Below are 17,812 nucleotides of genomic sequence, written 5' to 3' on the forward strand. Positions count from 1 at the left end.
TGATTCGAGGAGGAAAAATTTCTATGTGTTATGTTGGTGTCTCTCAATGTAATCTCAGCGGTTTACTTAATGATTTCACGTAATGAGTGTAATATGATAGAAAGGTTGTACAGAATGCGGTAAAAGGAAACAAATCAAAGGTTTAAAAAATATATGTATATTTAATAAAATGCATTTATGTTTTACATGTTGAACTACAATTATTAAACAAGTTGACCGTAGAGTTTATATTATGGTAAGCGTATAAATTGTATAAAAAAACATAAAATTTGTGATTATATCAATGCATATTATGAGGATAATTTATTTAGTTAAATTAAAAACATTTATAAGAAGCTTTTGATTTTTTTATACAAATAATATTAACATATTTTCTATTATTTTTTTAAGAATTTGAATTTGAATTACTTTTTATCTAAATTATTTTGTTTGGAGCAAAATGAATATTTACATACGTCAGAAGCATACACCATTCTTTGCAAAACAAATATTTCAGTTTCGCTAGCTATCAGAATGTTCCCGGTATATTGGTCTACAGCTAAATCAATGAAGTTGGGAGAATTAAATTTGGTATTTCGATAAATATTCTCAGCAACTACCGGGAGTGCAGGATCATCGAGTAACTTGACGGAATACAAGTCTCCATAAGCATCGTCTGCTTCCCTAAAAGCGATAAAGTACAGCTTTTCAAGTAAGTGATGCGCGACTCTGTACTTTGAGTACGGAACGTCTGTTGTGACTTCTGTTGCTCCGAATTTCAAGAATGTCTTATTTGGATAACTTATTGTTAAAGTGTCGAAGAATGACGGAATTTTTGCGTTGTCGGAGATACTTGGAGGATTTGCTCCTTCAGGTGGTTCAAGTGAGACAAGAGTGGTAGGACTTCCTATAGCCTTATAAAAATACAAGCCATTTATTATTTTTACTTCGTCAACGTTAACTATTGTTTCATCTGTATAACGACCTGGTTCATTATGAGGTAAGTACTGCAAGAGCTCTCCTGTATATCGATCGCGAAACCCTTTTGTTCGTTTTAGTTTAATTGGTCTGTAATCATCACCCAATATGTTTTTTGAACTAGACGTGGTATTTTGAACATCTGAGTCGATGCTGGATTGCATTTTTTCCCTTAGGATGTCGATAAATATGTCAATCTGAAAAATATAAATTATTATTTTCCGATCTGCAAAATACAAGGTGTATTAAAATACTATAAAGGCACAAACTTTTCTTGGAATTACGTTTCCGATTGCAGTACTGTTAGACATTGGATTCCCGTTAATTGAAGAGGTACATGTCACCAAAACTAGGAATGATGTCAGTAATATGACTCCCATCTGAAAAAAAAGGAAAAGCAAATTGCAATCTTCTCACATCTTCTCTCAAAAATTTGATTGAAGTAACTTTTTTTAAATGTAACGCAAGGAGATAAACAATATGTTTTTTTTTCACTTAACCAAGCCTATAACAGGTCGTAAGCCATATAAAAGCGCAGACTTTCATTTTCTTCTTCGTCAATGTTGAGATGCCAAAAAATGTAAAAAAATAACTCTTAACTGGAGTTAATCCAGATTTGTGAACAAGTATTTGGACACAATTAAATGCTGTAATAAAAACAGGTAAAGTTATGAGTTACATAAGATATTGAAAATCATATTTTCAGGCAGGCTTTTAAAATAAAAAAAATGAATTATAAATCTCTGATAGATTTTTTTAGCTGCGTGTTGTAGACTTGAAAAAGCGACGGAATATTCACTTATTGCTAGTTTTACCGAGAAATGAAAATTTAATTTCACCTTCTTTTTTTATCTGAGTTGAAAAAATATAGAATTGCAATTGCGAAAATCTCTTGTGGTTAAAAAAATATTTTAAATTACCTTGGATGTTTTAAGCTCGAAATTGTTGTTCAGGAAAAGTTTCTCCTTACAACGTGGTGTATAGAGAAATGATTAACAACCATTGTTTGAGGAGAATTTATATCAGAGTATTAAGGGTGTTCTAAATAGTATTGATAGTAACGAATTGATTACGAATACGTTGAATGTTGTAAAAGTTTATGTTTAGTTATGACACGTTTTAAATTAGACCTATTATTCGTCATCGTAGTGAACTATTTGGTCCGTTGATGCTCATCAGAGACGTAAACGTGGCGTAAACATTGACAAATTTTATTCACCGTCTCCGGAACGGATTAACTAGATTCTTAGTTTCTTCTATGCGCGTCATTTCAGGTCCACCTGAATACGACTATCATTTGACAGTAATTGTCCTTGTCTTGGGCAGCTCTAAACAGTTCCTTGACGGTTCTGATCCCCGTCCAATCTCGTTAATTGCGGAGTCAGGATATCTGTCTTCTGCCCACACCTCGTTGACCTTCTATTTTGCATTTTATGATTAGGTGCAGTAAATAGCTTGTATATCTCTCCTCTAAGCACGTGCACCAGGTAAGACACCTTCCTGATTCTAATATCAGTCTGCAACTGTCTCCTTACTATCGAACAAAGGAGTACATCCACGTTCAGACCATATACATAGGTCAACGGAATGTGTAGAATTCTATGATTTAACCACAATTCGAGTGCCTTTAACCGGTTCAAAGTGGTCCTTTCGAGTCGTTTATTTTTATATCTAAATGGTCACGTTTTTCAAAAGTTGATAAATAAATAAAGTACACAGAGATAAGGTGATTCAAAATTATATTCCCTGAGATTCACCCTTTAAGAAAATAGAGGTAAGAGTTAATTACTTATCATTATTTGTCGAATTGTTCAGGAAAACTTATAACATTTCCCTCTAGTGAGAGTAAAAACAGAAACGTATGTTTTTGCTGATAAAAATTCGGTCGGGAACGATAATATCCTTTAAACAAATACACCACTCTGTACTTTATCAGTAGGGCAAAAATATTTTGGTTATCTATTAATGGTATACGAATACAAGGGATATTGAATAAACAAGTAATTGGTGTTTGAAAAAAAAACCTAGTAATGACGCCTATGTCTTTGTGGAGAAATATTTTATTTTATGTCTCGATTTTCTTAAATATTACAACAAATACTAAATTTTGGCATCGTGGTATTAGAGTTTATTTAAGAATTTAATTACTTACTGAAAACTTTTAACATTTTCCTTCCGTAAGAAACAAATCATTATTTGTATTTTATGTAGATAAACATATGAGACGATAATTTTTATACAAGCGCATGATTTTGCGTCTTATCTGTGGATTCATCCTGTTTGTGATTATATATATATATATATATATATATATATATATATATATATATATATATATATATATATATATATATATATATATATATATATATATATATATATATATATATATATATATATATATATATATATATATATATATATATATATATATATATATATATATATATATATATATATATATATATATATATATATATATATATATATATATATATATATATATATATATATATATATATATATATATATATATATATATATATATATATATATTGGGTTGATGCAAAAGTTTTGACCGTTTTTTACATATATTTTTTTTTAATTTTTTTTCTTGTGTTGGTTTCGCCACAGTGCGAAATGAACTAAAAAAAAATAATTATTCGAAGGACCAGTCTTATGGTATTAACAATAAGACGACGATTCTACAAGGTTGAAATATTTAGATCGATTTGGAGTCGTGTTACTCTCCCGAGTTAGTTCGATGATTTATGCTCGAACTTTCAAGTACTAAGGGACGGCGAGTTCGATAAATATCTAATAGCACATATGAATAAAGAACTAACCTTTTATTCTTGAAATTGGTCTTGATCCAGCGCTGGGATCAGGGCGATTCTCTCTTGATGGTGGTGATGGGGTCACAAAATACAGCGAGGTATTCACAACAATTCAATATATAGAGCGCCCGCGTGAAGAGTCAAATTGCAACTATTTTTTACTTTTGTTTTCTTTAAATTCGGGCAGTCGGGCGTCGTTCGAAATTCAAAACGTACTACCGATAAGTACCGGCCAAACCATGCCCCCCGCCTTGGAAGTTCCTAGAGCTTCCGAAACCGTCGACGCAAACCGAAAGAACCACGAACTCCAAAACGATCAAACACGAATGTTGAAGAGAGAGAAATAATATAGAAAAATACTTAAATAAAGGGATAATTAAATAATTCATTTCAATTTGAACCATAAGAGGTTTGAGGTAATTCTCTCAACACTTTCACTTGTTCGGAAACGTCCAATTCAATACAATTGGAAACTTAATGCAAAAAAAACAAACAAACAAAAAAAAACTGAGATAAAAAAAAAATGCAAAAACAATAGATAAACAAACTACTATTGATTTGGAATTGGACACAGTTTAACAACTGGCCTTTTGAAGCTGGTGGTTTGGGTTCTGACCAAAGCCACTCTGGCAATACCATCGGTGCCAGGGTATAATTCTTCTATTCTTCCTAGAGGCCAACGTAAAGGAGGGATGTCGTCTTGTATAATTACAACTAAAGTACCCACAGTTACCGGGTGATCGGGTGTACACCACTTTTGGCGCACTTGCAATGTATGCAAGTATTCCAACCTCCACTTTTTCCAATATTCTTGGACTAAACTGTCTAATAACCGTTTACGAAAACCTAGACTATAACTGTTTGTTTCCAAGGCCGGAAGAGATTGCAAAGGCGTAGACATGAGAAAGTGGGCGGGAGTAAGGACTTCCGGATGAGGTACGCCCGATAACACACAAAGGGGTCTAGAATTGAGGAGAGCCTCTATCTGTACTAATACCGTAAGGAGTTCTTCATAAGTCAGTAATTGACTTCCTATTACTCTATATAAGTGTGATTTGAAACTCTTAATATTTGACTCCCAGATTCCACCAAAATGTGGACTATGAGGTGGAATTAATTTCCATTCTATACGACGCTTAAGCATTTCTTTGCTTATAATATTGTGGTATTCCTGCGATACGGTTAACTTATAAATATCTTCTAACTGTGCCTTAGCTCCAATAAAATTTGTACCATTATCTGAGTACAAACATGATACAGGTCCTCTTCGCGACAAAAAACGTTTGAACGCGGCTAAGAAAGTATCGGAGGATAAGTCCGAAGCAAGTTCAATATGTACAGCCTTAGTTGTTAAGCAAATAAAAAGACACAGATAAGCCTTTTGAGAACGTTGTCCGCGCTTTCTAGTGAGAGTAATGTTTAGAGGACCCGCGTAATCAACACCTGTGTGAACAAAAGCTTTTGCCTCCTGTATCCGATATGATGGAAGATCAGCCATTTTCGGAGTTGGATGTGACGGAGACATGCGGAAGCAGGCATTGCATTTATTTACTCGCCCTCTAATAACGCTTCTGGCAGAAAGAATCCAAAATCTTTGGCGCAGGATAGACATAAGTAGTCCCGATCCCGTATGTAAGTGAAATTTGTGGTACCGATCTATTATTAAATCGACCACATGGTCTCGTTTTGGAAGAAGCGCTGGGTGTTTGGTTTCAAAAGGAAGATCTGCTTTGGATAATCTTCCTTCAATGCGTAAAATACCTTCTTCGTCTATAAAGGGACTCAGACGTTTCAACTGTTTTGATATGACCTGAGACCCCTTTAATTGGCTTATTTCGTCTGAAAAATGCATGCTTTGGACCGCTCTAATAACCACCTTCTCAGCTTCTATCAAATCTGAGACTGTAACTGTCACCGAACGAGGTAACCGTTTTAAAAAACGTAAACAATATACAATTATACGAAGAAGCCTGTCCCAACACGAGACTCTTTTAGATAATTCGTAAAACTCCAAACAATTATTAACGGATGTATTCGTTATTAGAAAAACTTTTGAACGTTTGTATTCCAATTTTTTATCTTCGGATTCTTCAAAGGAAAATTTATTTATAGGCCACGTAGAGCAATCTTCCCTAGCCCACGGTGGACCGTTTAACCACAGAGGGTGGTCAATTAATTGCGCGGGTGTCAACCCGCGAGATATACAGTCGCTTGGATTTTGCTTACCATTGATATGGTAAAAATATTTGGGATCAAGAAGTTCTTGAATCTTGGTGATCCTATTTGCGACGAATGTGTCAAAACGATGTGGTGATGAGTGAGTCCAGTGTAGAGCGACTGTCGAGTCACTAAAGGCATATATATTTTTTACTGTACACCTTGAGGAAATTGTATCGATGACGAATTTAATAAGCTTTGCTAATAATAAGACTGCGCAAAGTTCTAATCGAGCTAAAGACACAATTTTGAGTGGAGCTACACGACTCTTGGCTAGAATTAGACTTATTTTATTGGGATTATTTGGAACTTCTATGCACGTATAAACACAGGCGCCGTACGCGCGTTCGCTGGCGTCTGCAAACCCTAATATGTTTAAAGTACATAATTCCGATTCAAAGCCTAAAAATCGAGGTAATTTAAATCCTTTTAGCAGAGGCAATTCTTTTAAGAACTTTTGCCAGGTATATTTTATTTCCTCAGGTGGCAATTCATCCCACCCTAACTTACGAATCCATAAAGCTTTGATTAATAATTTCGCATATAAGATTACTGGAGAACAATAGCCATTGATGTCCCACAACTTTGCCACCGTTGACAACATTGTGCGTTTGGTACATTTAGGTATTGGGCTACATTTTACAGAAACTGTTAAAACATCTTCCTTAGGACACCAATCTAATCCGAGAATCTTAAGGTTATCCTCTTCATTGTCAAATTTAACTTTACTAGTTAAACGATTACTTTCCGGAATAGCATTCATTACTTCCGCCGAGTTGCTTACAAATTTAACTAATTCAAAACCTCCTAATTTGAAAAGTTCAATTAGACTTAGCGCCAACTTAACACCTTCTTCCGTTGTGCTAGTGGACGTGCCTAAATCGTCCATATAAAAATCTTCGGACGCGATTTTGGCAGCGTATGGATATTTATCATGTTCATCTTTAACTAGCTGCTTTACGGTACGCATAGCTAAGTAAGGACTACATCTCAAACCGAAGCACACGCGATTAAACTGGTACATCTTTATTACGTCATCAGTTTTAAATTTATACAGGATATTGAGAAAACGACGATCTTCAGGACGTACAATTAAATTTAGAAACATTTGCTTGATATCCGCGCTGAGTGCAATTGGAAATAATCTGAATTTTAGAATAACGGCGGGTAATTCTGCTTGTAAATTAGGACCTGGATGTAAACAATCATTCAGAGAAAGACCCAACGTAGTCACCTGACTGGCGTTTAGGACAACTCTAAGTTTTGTAGTGAGTTTGTCCGCTCGTTGAACTCCGTGATGAGGTATGACATAAAATGGCTCGTTAGAATTACTAAGTGGTATGGGAGAAATAAATTTATTTTCGAGATATTCTTCCATGACCTTATCATAGTCACGACGCAGAGTGTCATTTTGATTAATTTTGCGTTCTAACTTCTGATAGCGAAGTGTCGCAGTTGTAAGTGAATCTCCTAAACAAGATGGATCTCTATTAAAGGGTAGTGCTGTGACGTAGCGCCCAGTGCTATCCCGATGTATGTTTGATTTATAAAATTCTTCACACTGTTTTTCCTCAGATGAAAAACTTGGTTTTTCACTCGAAGGTGCTTCTTCTAATGTCCAAAATCTGGATACTAGTGTCTCAATTGATTCCTTAGAAGTAGTCAAAAAATTATGAATAGGAGGACGAGTATCGTCCTTATCGTAACTTATCAAAGAATTGGCCGAACCTACAATTATAAACCCAAATGCGGTCTCTATAGCGTCTGGGTTTCCTGGCGGTCCACGTATTCTTTTATCTCGCAGAATTTCAGTAAAGACTTCAGCACCCAGTAATATGTCTACTGGTCTTGAAATGTGGAAGTCTCTGTCGGCTAAGGACAAGTCTTTTAAATAGTTGAGAGATGAGGTATTAATCTCGGAAACTGGAAGGTTATCGGTTATCTTATTTAAAACTAGTGGTTGAATACTTAAATTATAACTAGGATCATACCGCGATTTTAAAATTAAATTTGTTACACCGTGGATTGGTTGCGAAGTATTTCCTATTCCACTAACATTATAGTTAGTTTGATTGTTGTAGTAATGTAGCCCTAATTTTTTACAACTCTGTTTAGAGATAAAATGATTTTGAGAACCCATATCCACGAGAAGGCGGGCGGGTCTAGTGGTGTCATTTTTACAGATAATGTCTACAATAGCGGTACCTAATAAAACTGTGTGCGAGTTTTGCACATTCTTTATGTCCGTAGACATATTCATACTACAAAAGGTCTTTGTATTGTTAAGATTAGTACCCGAAGTCGAAGGTTGATTTGAAAGTATATTTGTAGGGTTTTTGTAAAAATGCAAAAGAGAGTGGTGTTTTAAATTACATTTTTTACACCTAAAAGAAGATTCACATTTGGATGAAATATGTTTAAAACTTAAACAATTGAAACAAGCGTTGTTCTCTTTAATGAAACCGTATCGTTCCCTAGAATCCAGTTTGATAAATTCTGGGCACCAGCTGATATGGTTGTGTTCTACAGACGAGCAAAATTGGCAAGAGGATTTTTTGTTATTATTAACAACAAATGAGCGTGGAGTAGTGCCCTTTCTATTCTGAACCTTTTCGAAATGTACTCTTTTTTCGCTTGCGTTTAACGATGTATCGACTCTTTCGAGTACTTTAACATGATGACGTATGAATTCTACAAAATCTGAGCATAAAGGAATCTCCTTGTCTCTTACTGACATTTCGAAATTTTGAACTAATTGACAGTCTATCTTTTTAAGTCCCAGGTGCAAGAATATGAAATCAGATAATTCTACGATATCTAACCCTTTTAACGCAACCATAGATGAATGAAATTGCTCCATGAAATCATTTAACTGACCCGGATGATTGGAAACTAATTTCATATTGATGATTTTATTTAAGTACATCGTCGCTAAAGCTCTTTTATCTTGATATTTTTTAATTAAAGATTGCCAAATTATTCTATAATTAGTTTCGTTTGGTATTATTCCCGCAAACACAGTTAAGGCTCTTCCTTCTAAATTTCCTACAAGATATTGAACTCTCTGGGAATCATGCAATTTGTTATTATTGTGGATATTCTGTTTAAATGATTCATAAAACCTCGACCAATTTTCTGGGTTACCGTCGAATGATGGTAATTGTATCGGTGGCAATTTACAAATATTAGGTTGCGGTGTTGTATTGGACGACTCGAGTTCAGAATTTTTTGTCATCCGTGTAAGTGTGTCTTTAACAAAACAAAACTTCCTTTTGAAAACTGTCAAGCTCTCAAAGTTCGGTTGAAAATCTGGATTTAACTTCATTTGCAACACGTTTTCATTATCACATAAGTTTTTAAATTCGGAAAAAAGATTGTCAATTTCCGATGCCTGTACTCTAAATTCTTGTGTACTTCGCGTTTCTTTTTGACTTTGATAAACATGTTGAGCTTGCTTATGCAGCTCTTCGATTTCCGCCAAAATATAATCTTTTTTTGCTATCGCCAATTTAAGTTGTATTTCATCATTCATGTTTACGTAATGCTTATTGCAGTAGCAATATTATCAAAGGGAAACAAATTCACAAGGAATTTAAATATCGAATTTAGTATTGACACCAAATCCGAAACGCTCGCAATCGTAAATAGGTACGCTAGTAATCGTAAATATGTAAATCCGGTTCGATAGGACCAAAAATGGAATTTAAATATCGAATTTAGTATTGATACCAAATCCGAAACGCTCGCAATCGTAATAGGTACGCTAGTAATCGTAAATATGTAAATCCGGCTCGAAGGACCAAAAATGGTTTCGCCACAGTGCGAAATGAACTAAAAAAAAATAATTATTCGAAGGACCAGTCTTATGGTATTAACAATAAGACGACGATTCTACAAGGTTGAAATATTTAGATCGATTTGGAGTCGTGTTACTCTCCCGAGTTAGTTCGATGATTTATGCTCGAACTTTCAAGTACTAAGGGACGGCGAGTTCGATAAATATCTAATAGCACATATGAATAAAGAACTAACCTTTTATTCTTGAAATTGGTCTTGATCCAGCGCTGGGATCAGGGCGATTCTCTCTTGATGGTGGTGATGGGGTCACAAAATACAGCGAGGTATTCACAACAATTCAATATATAGAGCGCCCGCGTGAAGAGTCAAATTGCAACTATTTTTTACTTTTGTTTTCTTTAAATTCGGGCAGTCGGGCGTCGTTCGAAATTCAAAACGTACTACCGATAAGTACCGGCCAAACCATGTGTATTATTTATTTAATAAATTATATAATTTCCATCAGTTCTTATAACCTTCTTCCATCTTTCTATCAACTTATTAATACCAGTAGTATAAAATTCCGCGGATTTTAATGCGAAAAATGAAGTAAGGGATGTTTTTACTTGCTCTATTGAATAATTTTTTTCATCATTAAATTTTTTTCGCAGTGATCGGAATAAATAAAAATCAGAAAGAGCAAGATCTGGAAAATACAGTGGATGCTTGATAACATCCCAATTTAATTCATTTAGCTTGTGTTAGGTCATCATAGCCACATGTGGTCGCGCGTTGTCGTGATGAAACACTGCCCCTTTTCTGTTTACCAATTCTGGTCTATCCTTTTGAAGGACCATGTTCAATTTGGATAATTGCTGACAATATCGTTCTGCTGTACTTGTCTTATAGTGTTCCAAGAGTTCAAAATACACAATACCCTTATTATTCCACCAAACACAAAGTATAACTTTTTTATGGATTTCGGCCTTCGAAGTTGTTAATGGGGCTTGTCCAGGTATAGTCCAATGTCTTTTTCTTGTCACGTTGTTGTACACGACCCATTTCTCATCTCCCGTCACCAAACGATGCAAAAAAGGTTCATGTTTTTGTCTCGCACTCAAAGCAACGCGCGTTGAAACACGATCCAATAAATTGGCAGCCGACAATTGATGAGGTATCCAAACGTCGTACCGCGAAACCATTTCCATACGCTTCAAATGTCTTAATGCGATTGTTTGGTTGACTCCCATCATTGACACAATCTCCCTGTTGGTTAGACGTGGATTGGTGTCAATTATGACTTTTAATTCGTCGTCATCAGACTTCAATGGCCGCCCGGTACGTGGTTTATCAATGAGTGAAAAATCTCCAGATCGGAATTTTGCAAACCATCTTCGTACCTGTCGAACTTTGATGACATCTACTCCATACACTTCACAAATGTTTTTGGTTGCCACACTCGCGGTATTGTCTTGTACGGAATTCATAAAGTAAACAATACGTAAATGCACTTTATCGAACGACATTTTGAAAAAATACAAGGGGTTATTACTGTACTCCGGCCAAGCCAAAACTGAATAGAAAGTAGAGGGAAAGCTTCCTTTATACAATGGAATCATAAAAAAAGAAGATACTATTCATAATTTATGAAAAAAAAATTTTTTACCTGGGATCATAAAAAACGGTCATTACTTTTGCATCAACCCAATATATATATATATATATATGTATATATATATAAATATATATATATATATATATATATATATATATATATATATATATAAATATATATAAATATATATATATATATATATATATATATATATATATATATATATATATATATATACACCGCAGGACAAAAAAAATTACGAGTTTACTTGCTACCGCACGCCTTGACTTTACTGAACTCTTTTTCTAAGAAATCCTTTATCGATACCTCTTTCTTTTGTTCAATAAATTAAAGACACTTTGTGTCACCTTTCTATAGGGTCCGCCATCTAAAGTTTTTTTTTTCAACTAGTGCTTATTTCGTGAATGGTAACACTTAGCTCATGTCTGATTTGACAGATAATTAGTTTTATCCTTCCGCTAAGCGAATATGGTTGTGTATACGCTTGAACAACGCTGGGAAATATTGCGACATTACTTTGAAAATCATGGTAATGTTGCAGAATGTGTGCGAAAATTGCGTACGGTTTTTGGAAGAAGAGAAGCACCGTCAGCTCCGTATGTTCGTTATCTTGTGAAAAAAGTGAAAGAAACTGGCATCCTCATCGATAAACCAAAGCGTGAAAAGCCAATAACAGTGCGTACACCCGAGAATATCGATGTTGTGGCAGAAAGTGTGCGTGAAGCGCCATCAACATCAATTCACCGTCGTTCTCAACAATTGAACATTTCGGAGACATCATTGAGACGAATTTTGCATAAAGACCTTGGTATGACGCCATACAAAGTCCAATTGGTTCAGGAGTTGAAGCCAACTGACCATCCAATGCGTTTTCGCTTCGCTGAGTGGGCCTGCGATCGACTTACAGAAGATGCCGATTTTGCCAAAAAAATCATCTTTTCGGATGAAGCTCATTTTGATCTTGGCGGGTATGTAAACAAGCAAAATTGTCGTATTTGGGGCACAAAAAACCCGCACGCATACATTGAAAAGCCGGTACACCCAAAACGAGTCACTGTTTGGTGCGGATTTTGGTCCAGAGGCATAATTGGGCCATTTTTCTTTGAAAATGAGCAAGGAGTGGCCGTTACAGTCAATGGCGATCGTTATCGGGCCATGTTGAACGGATTTTTGTTCACAAAAATTGAAGAGGAGGATATTGGCAACATTTGGTTTCAACAGGACGGCGCTACGTGCCACACAGCCGACGCTACGAAGTTTTTTTTTTATAGCATTTTCAAAAAAAAAAAGTTATTTGGCGGACCCTTTACAATATTTACATTTTAAAATGTCTCAACAATTTTGTTTTACCCGCGTTTGAGGGAACATAACACAACAATCATGGAAAGTGCAAAGCAAATGTCGATTGCGATAAAATCCAAAATAATCACACTGTCGCAACAAAACATATCTAATTGTAAAATATCTCGTCGAGTTGGGTATTCAGAAGGTGCAGTGAGGTTTTTATTTAAAAAATTCCAACAAACTGAATCCATAGAACGGAAAAAAGGAAGCGGATGGGGGCGCGCGACATCTGCCCGAGATGATCGCTTAATAAAAAAAAATGTTATGCGCGATCGATTTTTAACGGCACTTAAAATACACGCAGAGGTGCAGTCTACTAGCTAATCAACATTTTCAGTAAAAACAGTGTTCAGGCGGCAGCTGGAGCATGGTTTCCAAGCACGAAGTCCCGCAAAGAAACCATTACTGACGAACAAAATGCAGAAGGCTAGACTAGATTGGGCGAAGGAGCACCAGAATTGGACCTTGGAGGATTGGCAAAATGTTATTTTCTCCGATGAATTAAAATTCAACCTTTTTGGTCCAGACGGCATAAAGATAGTTCGACTAAAACTTGGGGAAAAATACCATCCGTCGTGCGTCCCTCGAACCGTTAAACATTCACCCTACGTCATGATTTGGGGGTGCATGACAGCGTACGGTTTGGGACCTCTAAATTTTATACAGGGTACGATGAATGCCATCCAGTACAAAAAAGTGCTGAAAAACCATCTTATTCCAACAATCGAGGACATTACGCAGTATATACCGCGGACCCGATTTTTCAGGACGATTTGGCACCGTGCCATAGAGCCCGCACTGTGAGTACAAATATTTATTTTTTAATGCACTTTGTAGACCACTTGATAAATAATTTATTGTTTTTCTTACAGATCATTGAGTACAAGGATAAAATTGGCTTAAAATCGTTGACGTGGCCCGGGAATAGTCCTGATTTGAACCCGATAGAAAATTTATGGGCGATTATGAAAAAAAAAGTTGGGAAAAAAAAATAAAAAAACATTGAGGAATTTAAAAAAAACTCGATTCAAGTTTAGGAAGAAGAAATAAGATCAGAAATTTAAGATTCGCTTTACGCTTCGTTAAATAATAGAATTTTACATGTTATAAAAAATAAAGGTGAATTCACTAAGTATTAAATATTTTTAAATGTTATAAATATGTTTAAATGTAAAATACATTAATTTAAAATAAAGCGATTAGAACCTTCTTCTTAAATATGAATAAAAAAATTACATGTCTTTTATTACTCCATCACAAACACTCGACCATAAATGAACCGTTATGGGTCTCTAAGGTTCGGATAATCTGATACCTGGTATATAATGGCAATTTCTAAGTACAATTCATGAGTAAGATCTTTCATTTTAAACTTGAAGTAACGAGTAGTCATCACATATGTTAAACAATACAAAAAAAAACTAATTAAATATCAAGAATAATTCATTATGTGTCAATTTTAGTTTTTTTGAGGACTCGTAAATTTTTTTGTCCAGGGGTGTATATATATATATATATATATATATATATATAATATATATATATTTATTTATATATATATATATATATATATATATATATATATATATATATATATATATATATATATATATATATATATATATATATATATATATATATATATATATATATATATATATATATATATATATATATATATATATATATATATATATATATATATATATATATATATATATATATATATATATATATATATATATATATATATATATATATATATATATATATATTTATATATATATATATATATATATATATATATATATATATATATATATATATATATATATATATAAATATATTATATTTTTTTAATTTTTCATGTTTTTTACATGTTTTCTTTCTACTACGGTTATTTTAAAACTGTTCGGAAATAATTCTGAAAATACTACATTGAACATATTTTATTTTCCTCTACAGGATTTTTTACTCATCTAACTTAAACTAACTAACTTTCTTACTTTCTAGCATCATGCAAAGTTTTCCTCGGCCTTTCTCTGCTTCTGTTTCCAGTAAAAAAATACCGTTGTGTCAAGGTAGACGACTCCCGGGCAGACTACCAAGAGATGGATTGATAGTAGGAGTCGACATCGCAGGAGGGCAATCCCTCTAAAAAACAGACCACAAGGCCTACGCCAAGATGAAGAAGAAGAAGTTCTTTCATTATTCATTCGTTCCAGATGTCCGAACCTCCTCTCTTACTTTTGTCGATAGTGCTTAACATCCAATTATCGGTCCAATATCTCAGCCTCGCATTCTTGCCATATTTCACCGTTCAAACGTTAATCATCCATCGCAATTAATCATCAACACATGAAGGAAAGGCGATCAGCCTAGGTACCAGTCCAGGGTAATATTGAATAAATATTAGAGTGAAAAAAATCACATATCGATGTCATACAGGAGAATGTGACCAAGTGCATTTTTTACAAAAACGTGATCATTGACTATTTGATATCTTACTAGCTTGATATTACCCTGAAAAAAATCCAAAAGTATTTTAAACGTGGAAGTATAATATATTGACTTGTTAAAAATGACTAACTGCATTGATGTTTATTTTCTTGTCGAGCAAAAGTAAATTAAATAGCCCTCCTGAACGTTTTACGTTTTGTTAGTTGGTCACTTTCTCCTGCACGACTACGATATATTTATTTTGACCCCTCTGAGAATCGAACGCGGGACCTTCAGCACGGTAGCCAAACGTGTTTACCAGTACACTACAGGGGCCGAAAATTACAGGTAATGACTGTATTTTATATGATATTTCATACTGTATTTTTTATGGGGAAGAGGTGATGAATATTAGCACACATACAAATTGGTTTGGCGTTCTATTCTCTCTACCTACCCCTGCGGGGAAGTGATGTGAGAATTGGTTGGGTAGTTAGTTATATGATATAGAATTATAAATTCGTATACTTTCTATGCATCTGTTCAACACGCACATGGAATAAATTGATTTTTTCGAAAAGTTTCCACGATGGGATTTAAAATAGTTTCTTTAAATGAATAAATTTTCAGAAACATTCATCATTCATTTATTTATAAAATGTTCAATTATTGCCATCTATGGGATTCCCTTCAAATTAAAAACACAAATGATGTCAAAGCTATGCACCATTTATCCAAGATATAAACCTATCTTTAAGTTATACGACGTATTTGTTTTCCACTAATAGATCTTCGCTAACCTTTATTAAATTTGAAAAGTTTGAAGTTATTTCTTATACAAACAAATTAACGTAAAAAGGAATTTATAAAAAAAATACAAAAAACAATTACTTGAATCACTAGAACTTCACTAGAGACATCTATTGGTGAGATGAAAAGAAGCTTTTTATTGAGCAGGAACTCTTTTATTAGTATGTGTAATTATTTTACTAATCTAATTAATTTTACTTACTTAAGTATGACTTCTTTCTTTAAATATCGGTATTTTTAAGCGAATATTTGCCAACACAGAATTCATTCCACCGGAGACCACCGGAGAGGTCACATATCTATTCACGCCCGACTTTTATCAAATAATGTATAATGGTTATGTTTTGTTGAATGATAATTTTAGAACACATACATACACAGAAAAAATATTTTTTAATATATTTTTTAACCTCTAAATAACCCTTTTCTTTTCAAAACCATATAATTTTTTCGAACAAAAACTTTTTTTAATGCAAAAACGGTGTTTAAAAAAATTAATTACGTAAAATGTTTACAGGATTAAGAGAAAATTATGTTGCGACTTAACGACTGCTGGGCCTTAAAGTTACCGAAAAAATAATTGATGAATATTTATTTTTTACCCAGGCCTATGTTAGTATTCTAAACAGAGTTTAAAATTTTAGCTTTGTTATACTTATACACAGATAAACATAAGCAGTTGTGTTTTCATTTTATCAAAAGGTTAATGCTACCTACCCGCTATGTTTTTTTTTTTACCCCAAGTCTGTGCTGGAATTCTATAATAAATTTATATAATATATATTTCGTAGAAAAAAAAACTCAAACTTTGATTCTTTTTGGTGACAAACAAATCTATTATTTTCTTTCGGTAACTTGTAATTACTGATACTAGCGGTATCAAAATAACAAATTTATTAGAAATAAAGGAAAAAAAAACTAAAATTACAGTCATCCACAATACCTAGTTAACTTAAATTTTCCAGTTCATTTATGTAATTACGATTAGTTTCGAGAATGATGTAGTCATCAAGTGAAATTTTGTATTTGTATTTTCTGATACAAACTGATTTTGTATTTTCACATGTTGATGAGAACATCTATAGTTCTCGAAACTAGCCGTGTTTACACTAAATAACCCATATAATGGTTTTATACAATGTTTTGTTTATTTGATTTTTGAATCATCATGCTTTTCAATAAAGTTAATGCCAAATCAATGAGTAAAACGAAATTATCTCTTTAAATTTTTATTATTATTCTCGAATCAATATGTATAAAGGTCCAGTATTCGTTTGGTCGCATCTTTATTTTCTCTAAATTCAGGTAACATTTTCTAATTATTATTATTTTCTTCGAAATAATTATATGGTTTTGAAAAGAAAAGAGTTTTATATATATATATATATATATATATATATATATATATATATATATATATATATATATATATATATATATATATATATATATATATATATATATATATATATATATATATATATGAAGTTATTTTCTCTTCATTTAAATAATTCCATATTCAGACATGGGTTTTAAAATTTATTTAAATCGGATATCTTGAACCAACGTGTTTTTGCATAACGAATTTGAACGAAAACTTTATTTGTAATAAATATATTTATATATTCGCAAACATATATACGTATATATATATATATATATATATATATATATATATATATATATATATATATATATATATATATATATATATTTATATATATATATAAATATATATATATATATATATATATATATATATATATATATATATATATATATATATATATATATA

General features: G+C 33.0%; 1 protein-coding gene across 1 annotated transcript; it reads right to left on the reverse strand.

The window, feature by feature from the left end:
* Positions 1-137: 137 nt before the first annotated feature.
* Positions 138-1,956, reverse strand: LOC148302232 (uncharacterized). The gene is made up of 3 exons (XM_088271962.1): positions 1,878-1,956; positions 1,227-1,337; positions 138-1,154 (listed from the first exon to the last, which is right to left on the reverse strand). The coding sequence occupies exons 2-3, from the start codon at positions 1,335-1,337 to the stop codon at positions 405-407; spliced, it is 861 nt and encodes a 286-aa protein (XP_088128088.1). The 5' UTR covers positions 1,878-1,956; the 3' UTR covers positions 138-404.
* Positions 1,957-17,812: the final 15,856 nt, after the last annotated feature.

Source organism: Brachycentrus maculatus, unplaced genomic scaffold (assembly GCF_059751285.1).
Source record: "Brachycentrus maculatus isolate JH-2025_06_01 unplaced genomic scaffold, ASM5975128v1 h1tg000472l, whole genome shotgun sequence".
Classification (NCBI taxonomy): Eukaryota; Metazoa; Arthropoda; class Insecta; order Trichoptera; family Brachycentridae; genus Brachycentrus; species Brachycentrus maculatus.

Coding starts and splice junctions, on each gene's coding strand:
- LOC148302232 (XM_088271962.1), bottom strand. CDS start 1,337: ATGGGAGTCATATTACTGACATCATTCCTAGTTTTGGTGACATGTACC. Junction 1,155..1,226: donor GAAACGTAATTCCAAGAAAA/GTTTGTGCCTTT, acceptor TATATTTTTCAG/ATTGACATATTTATCGACAT.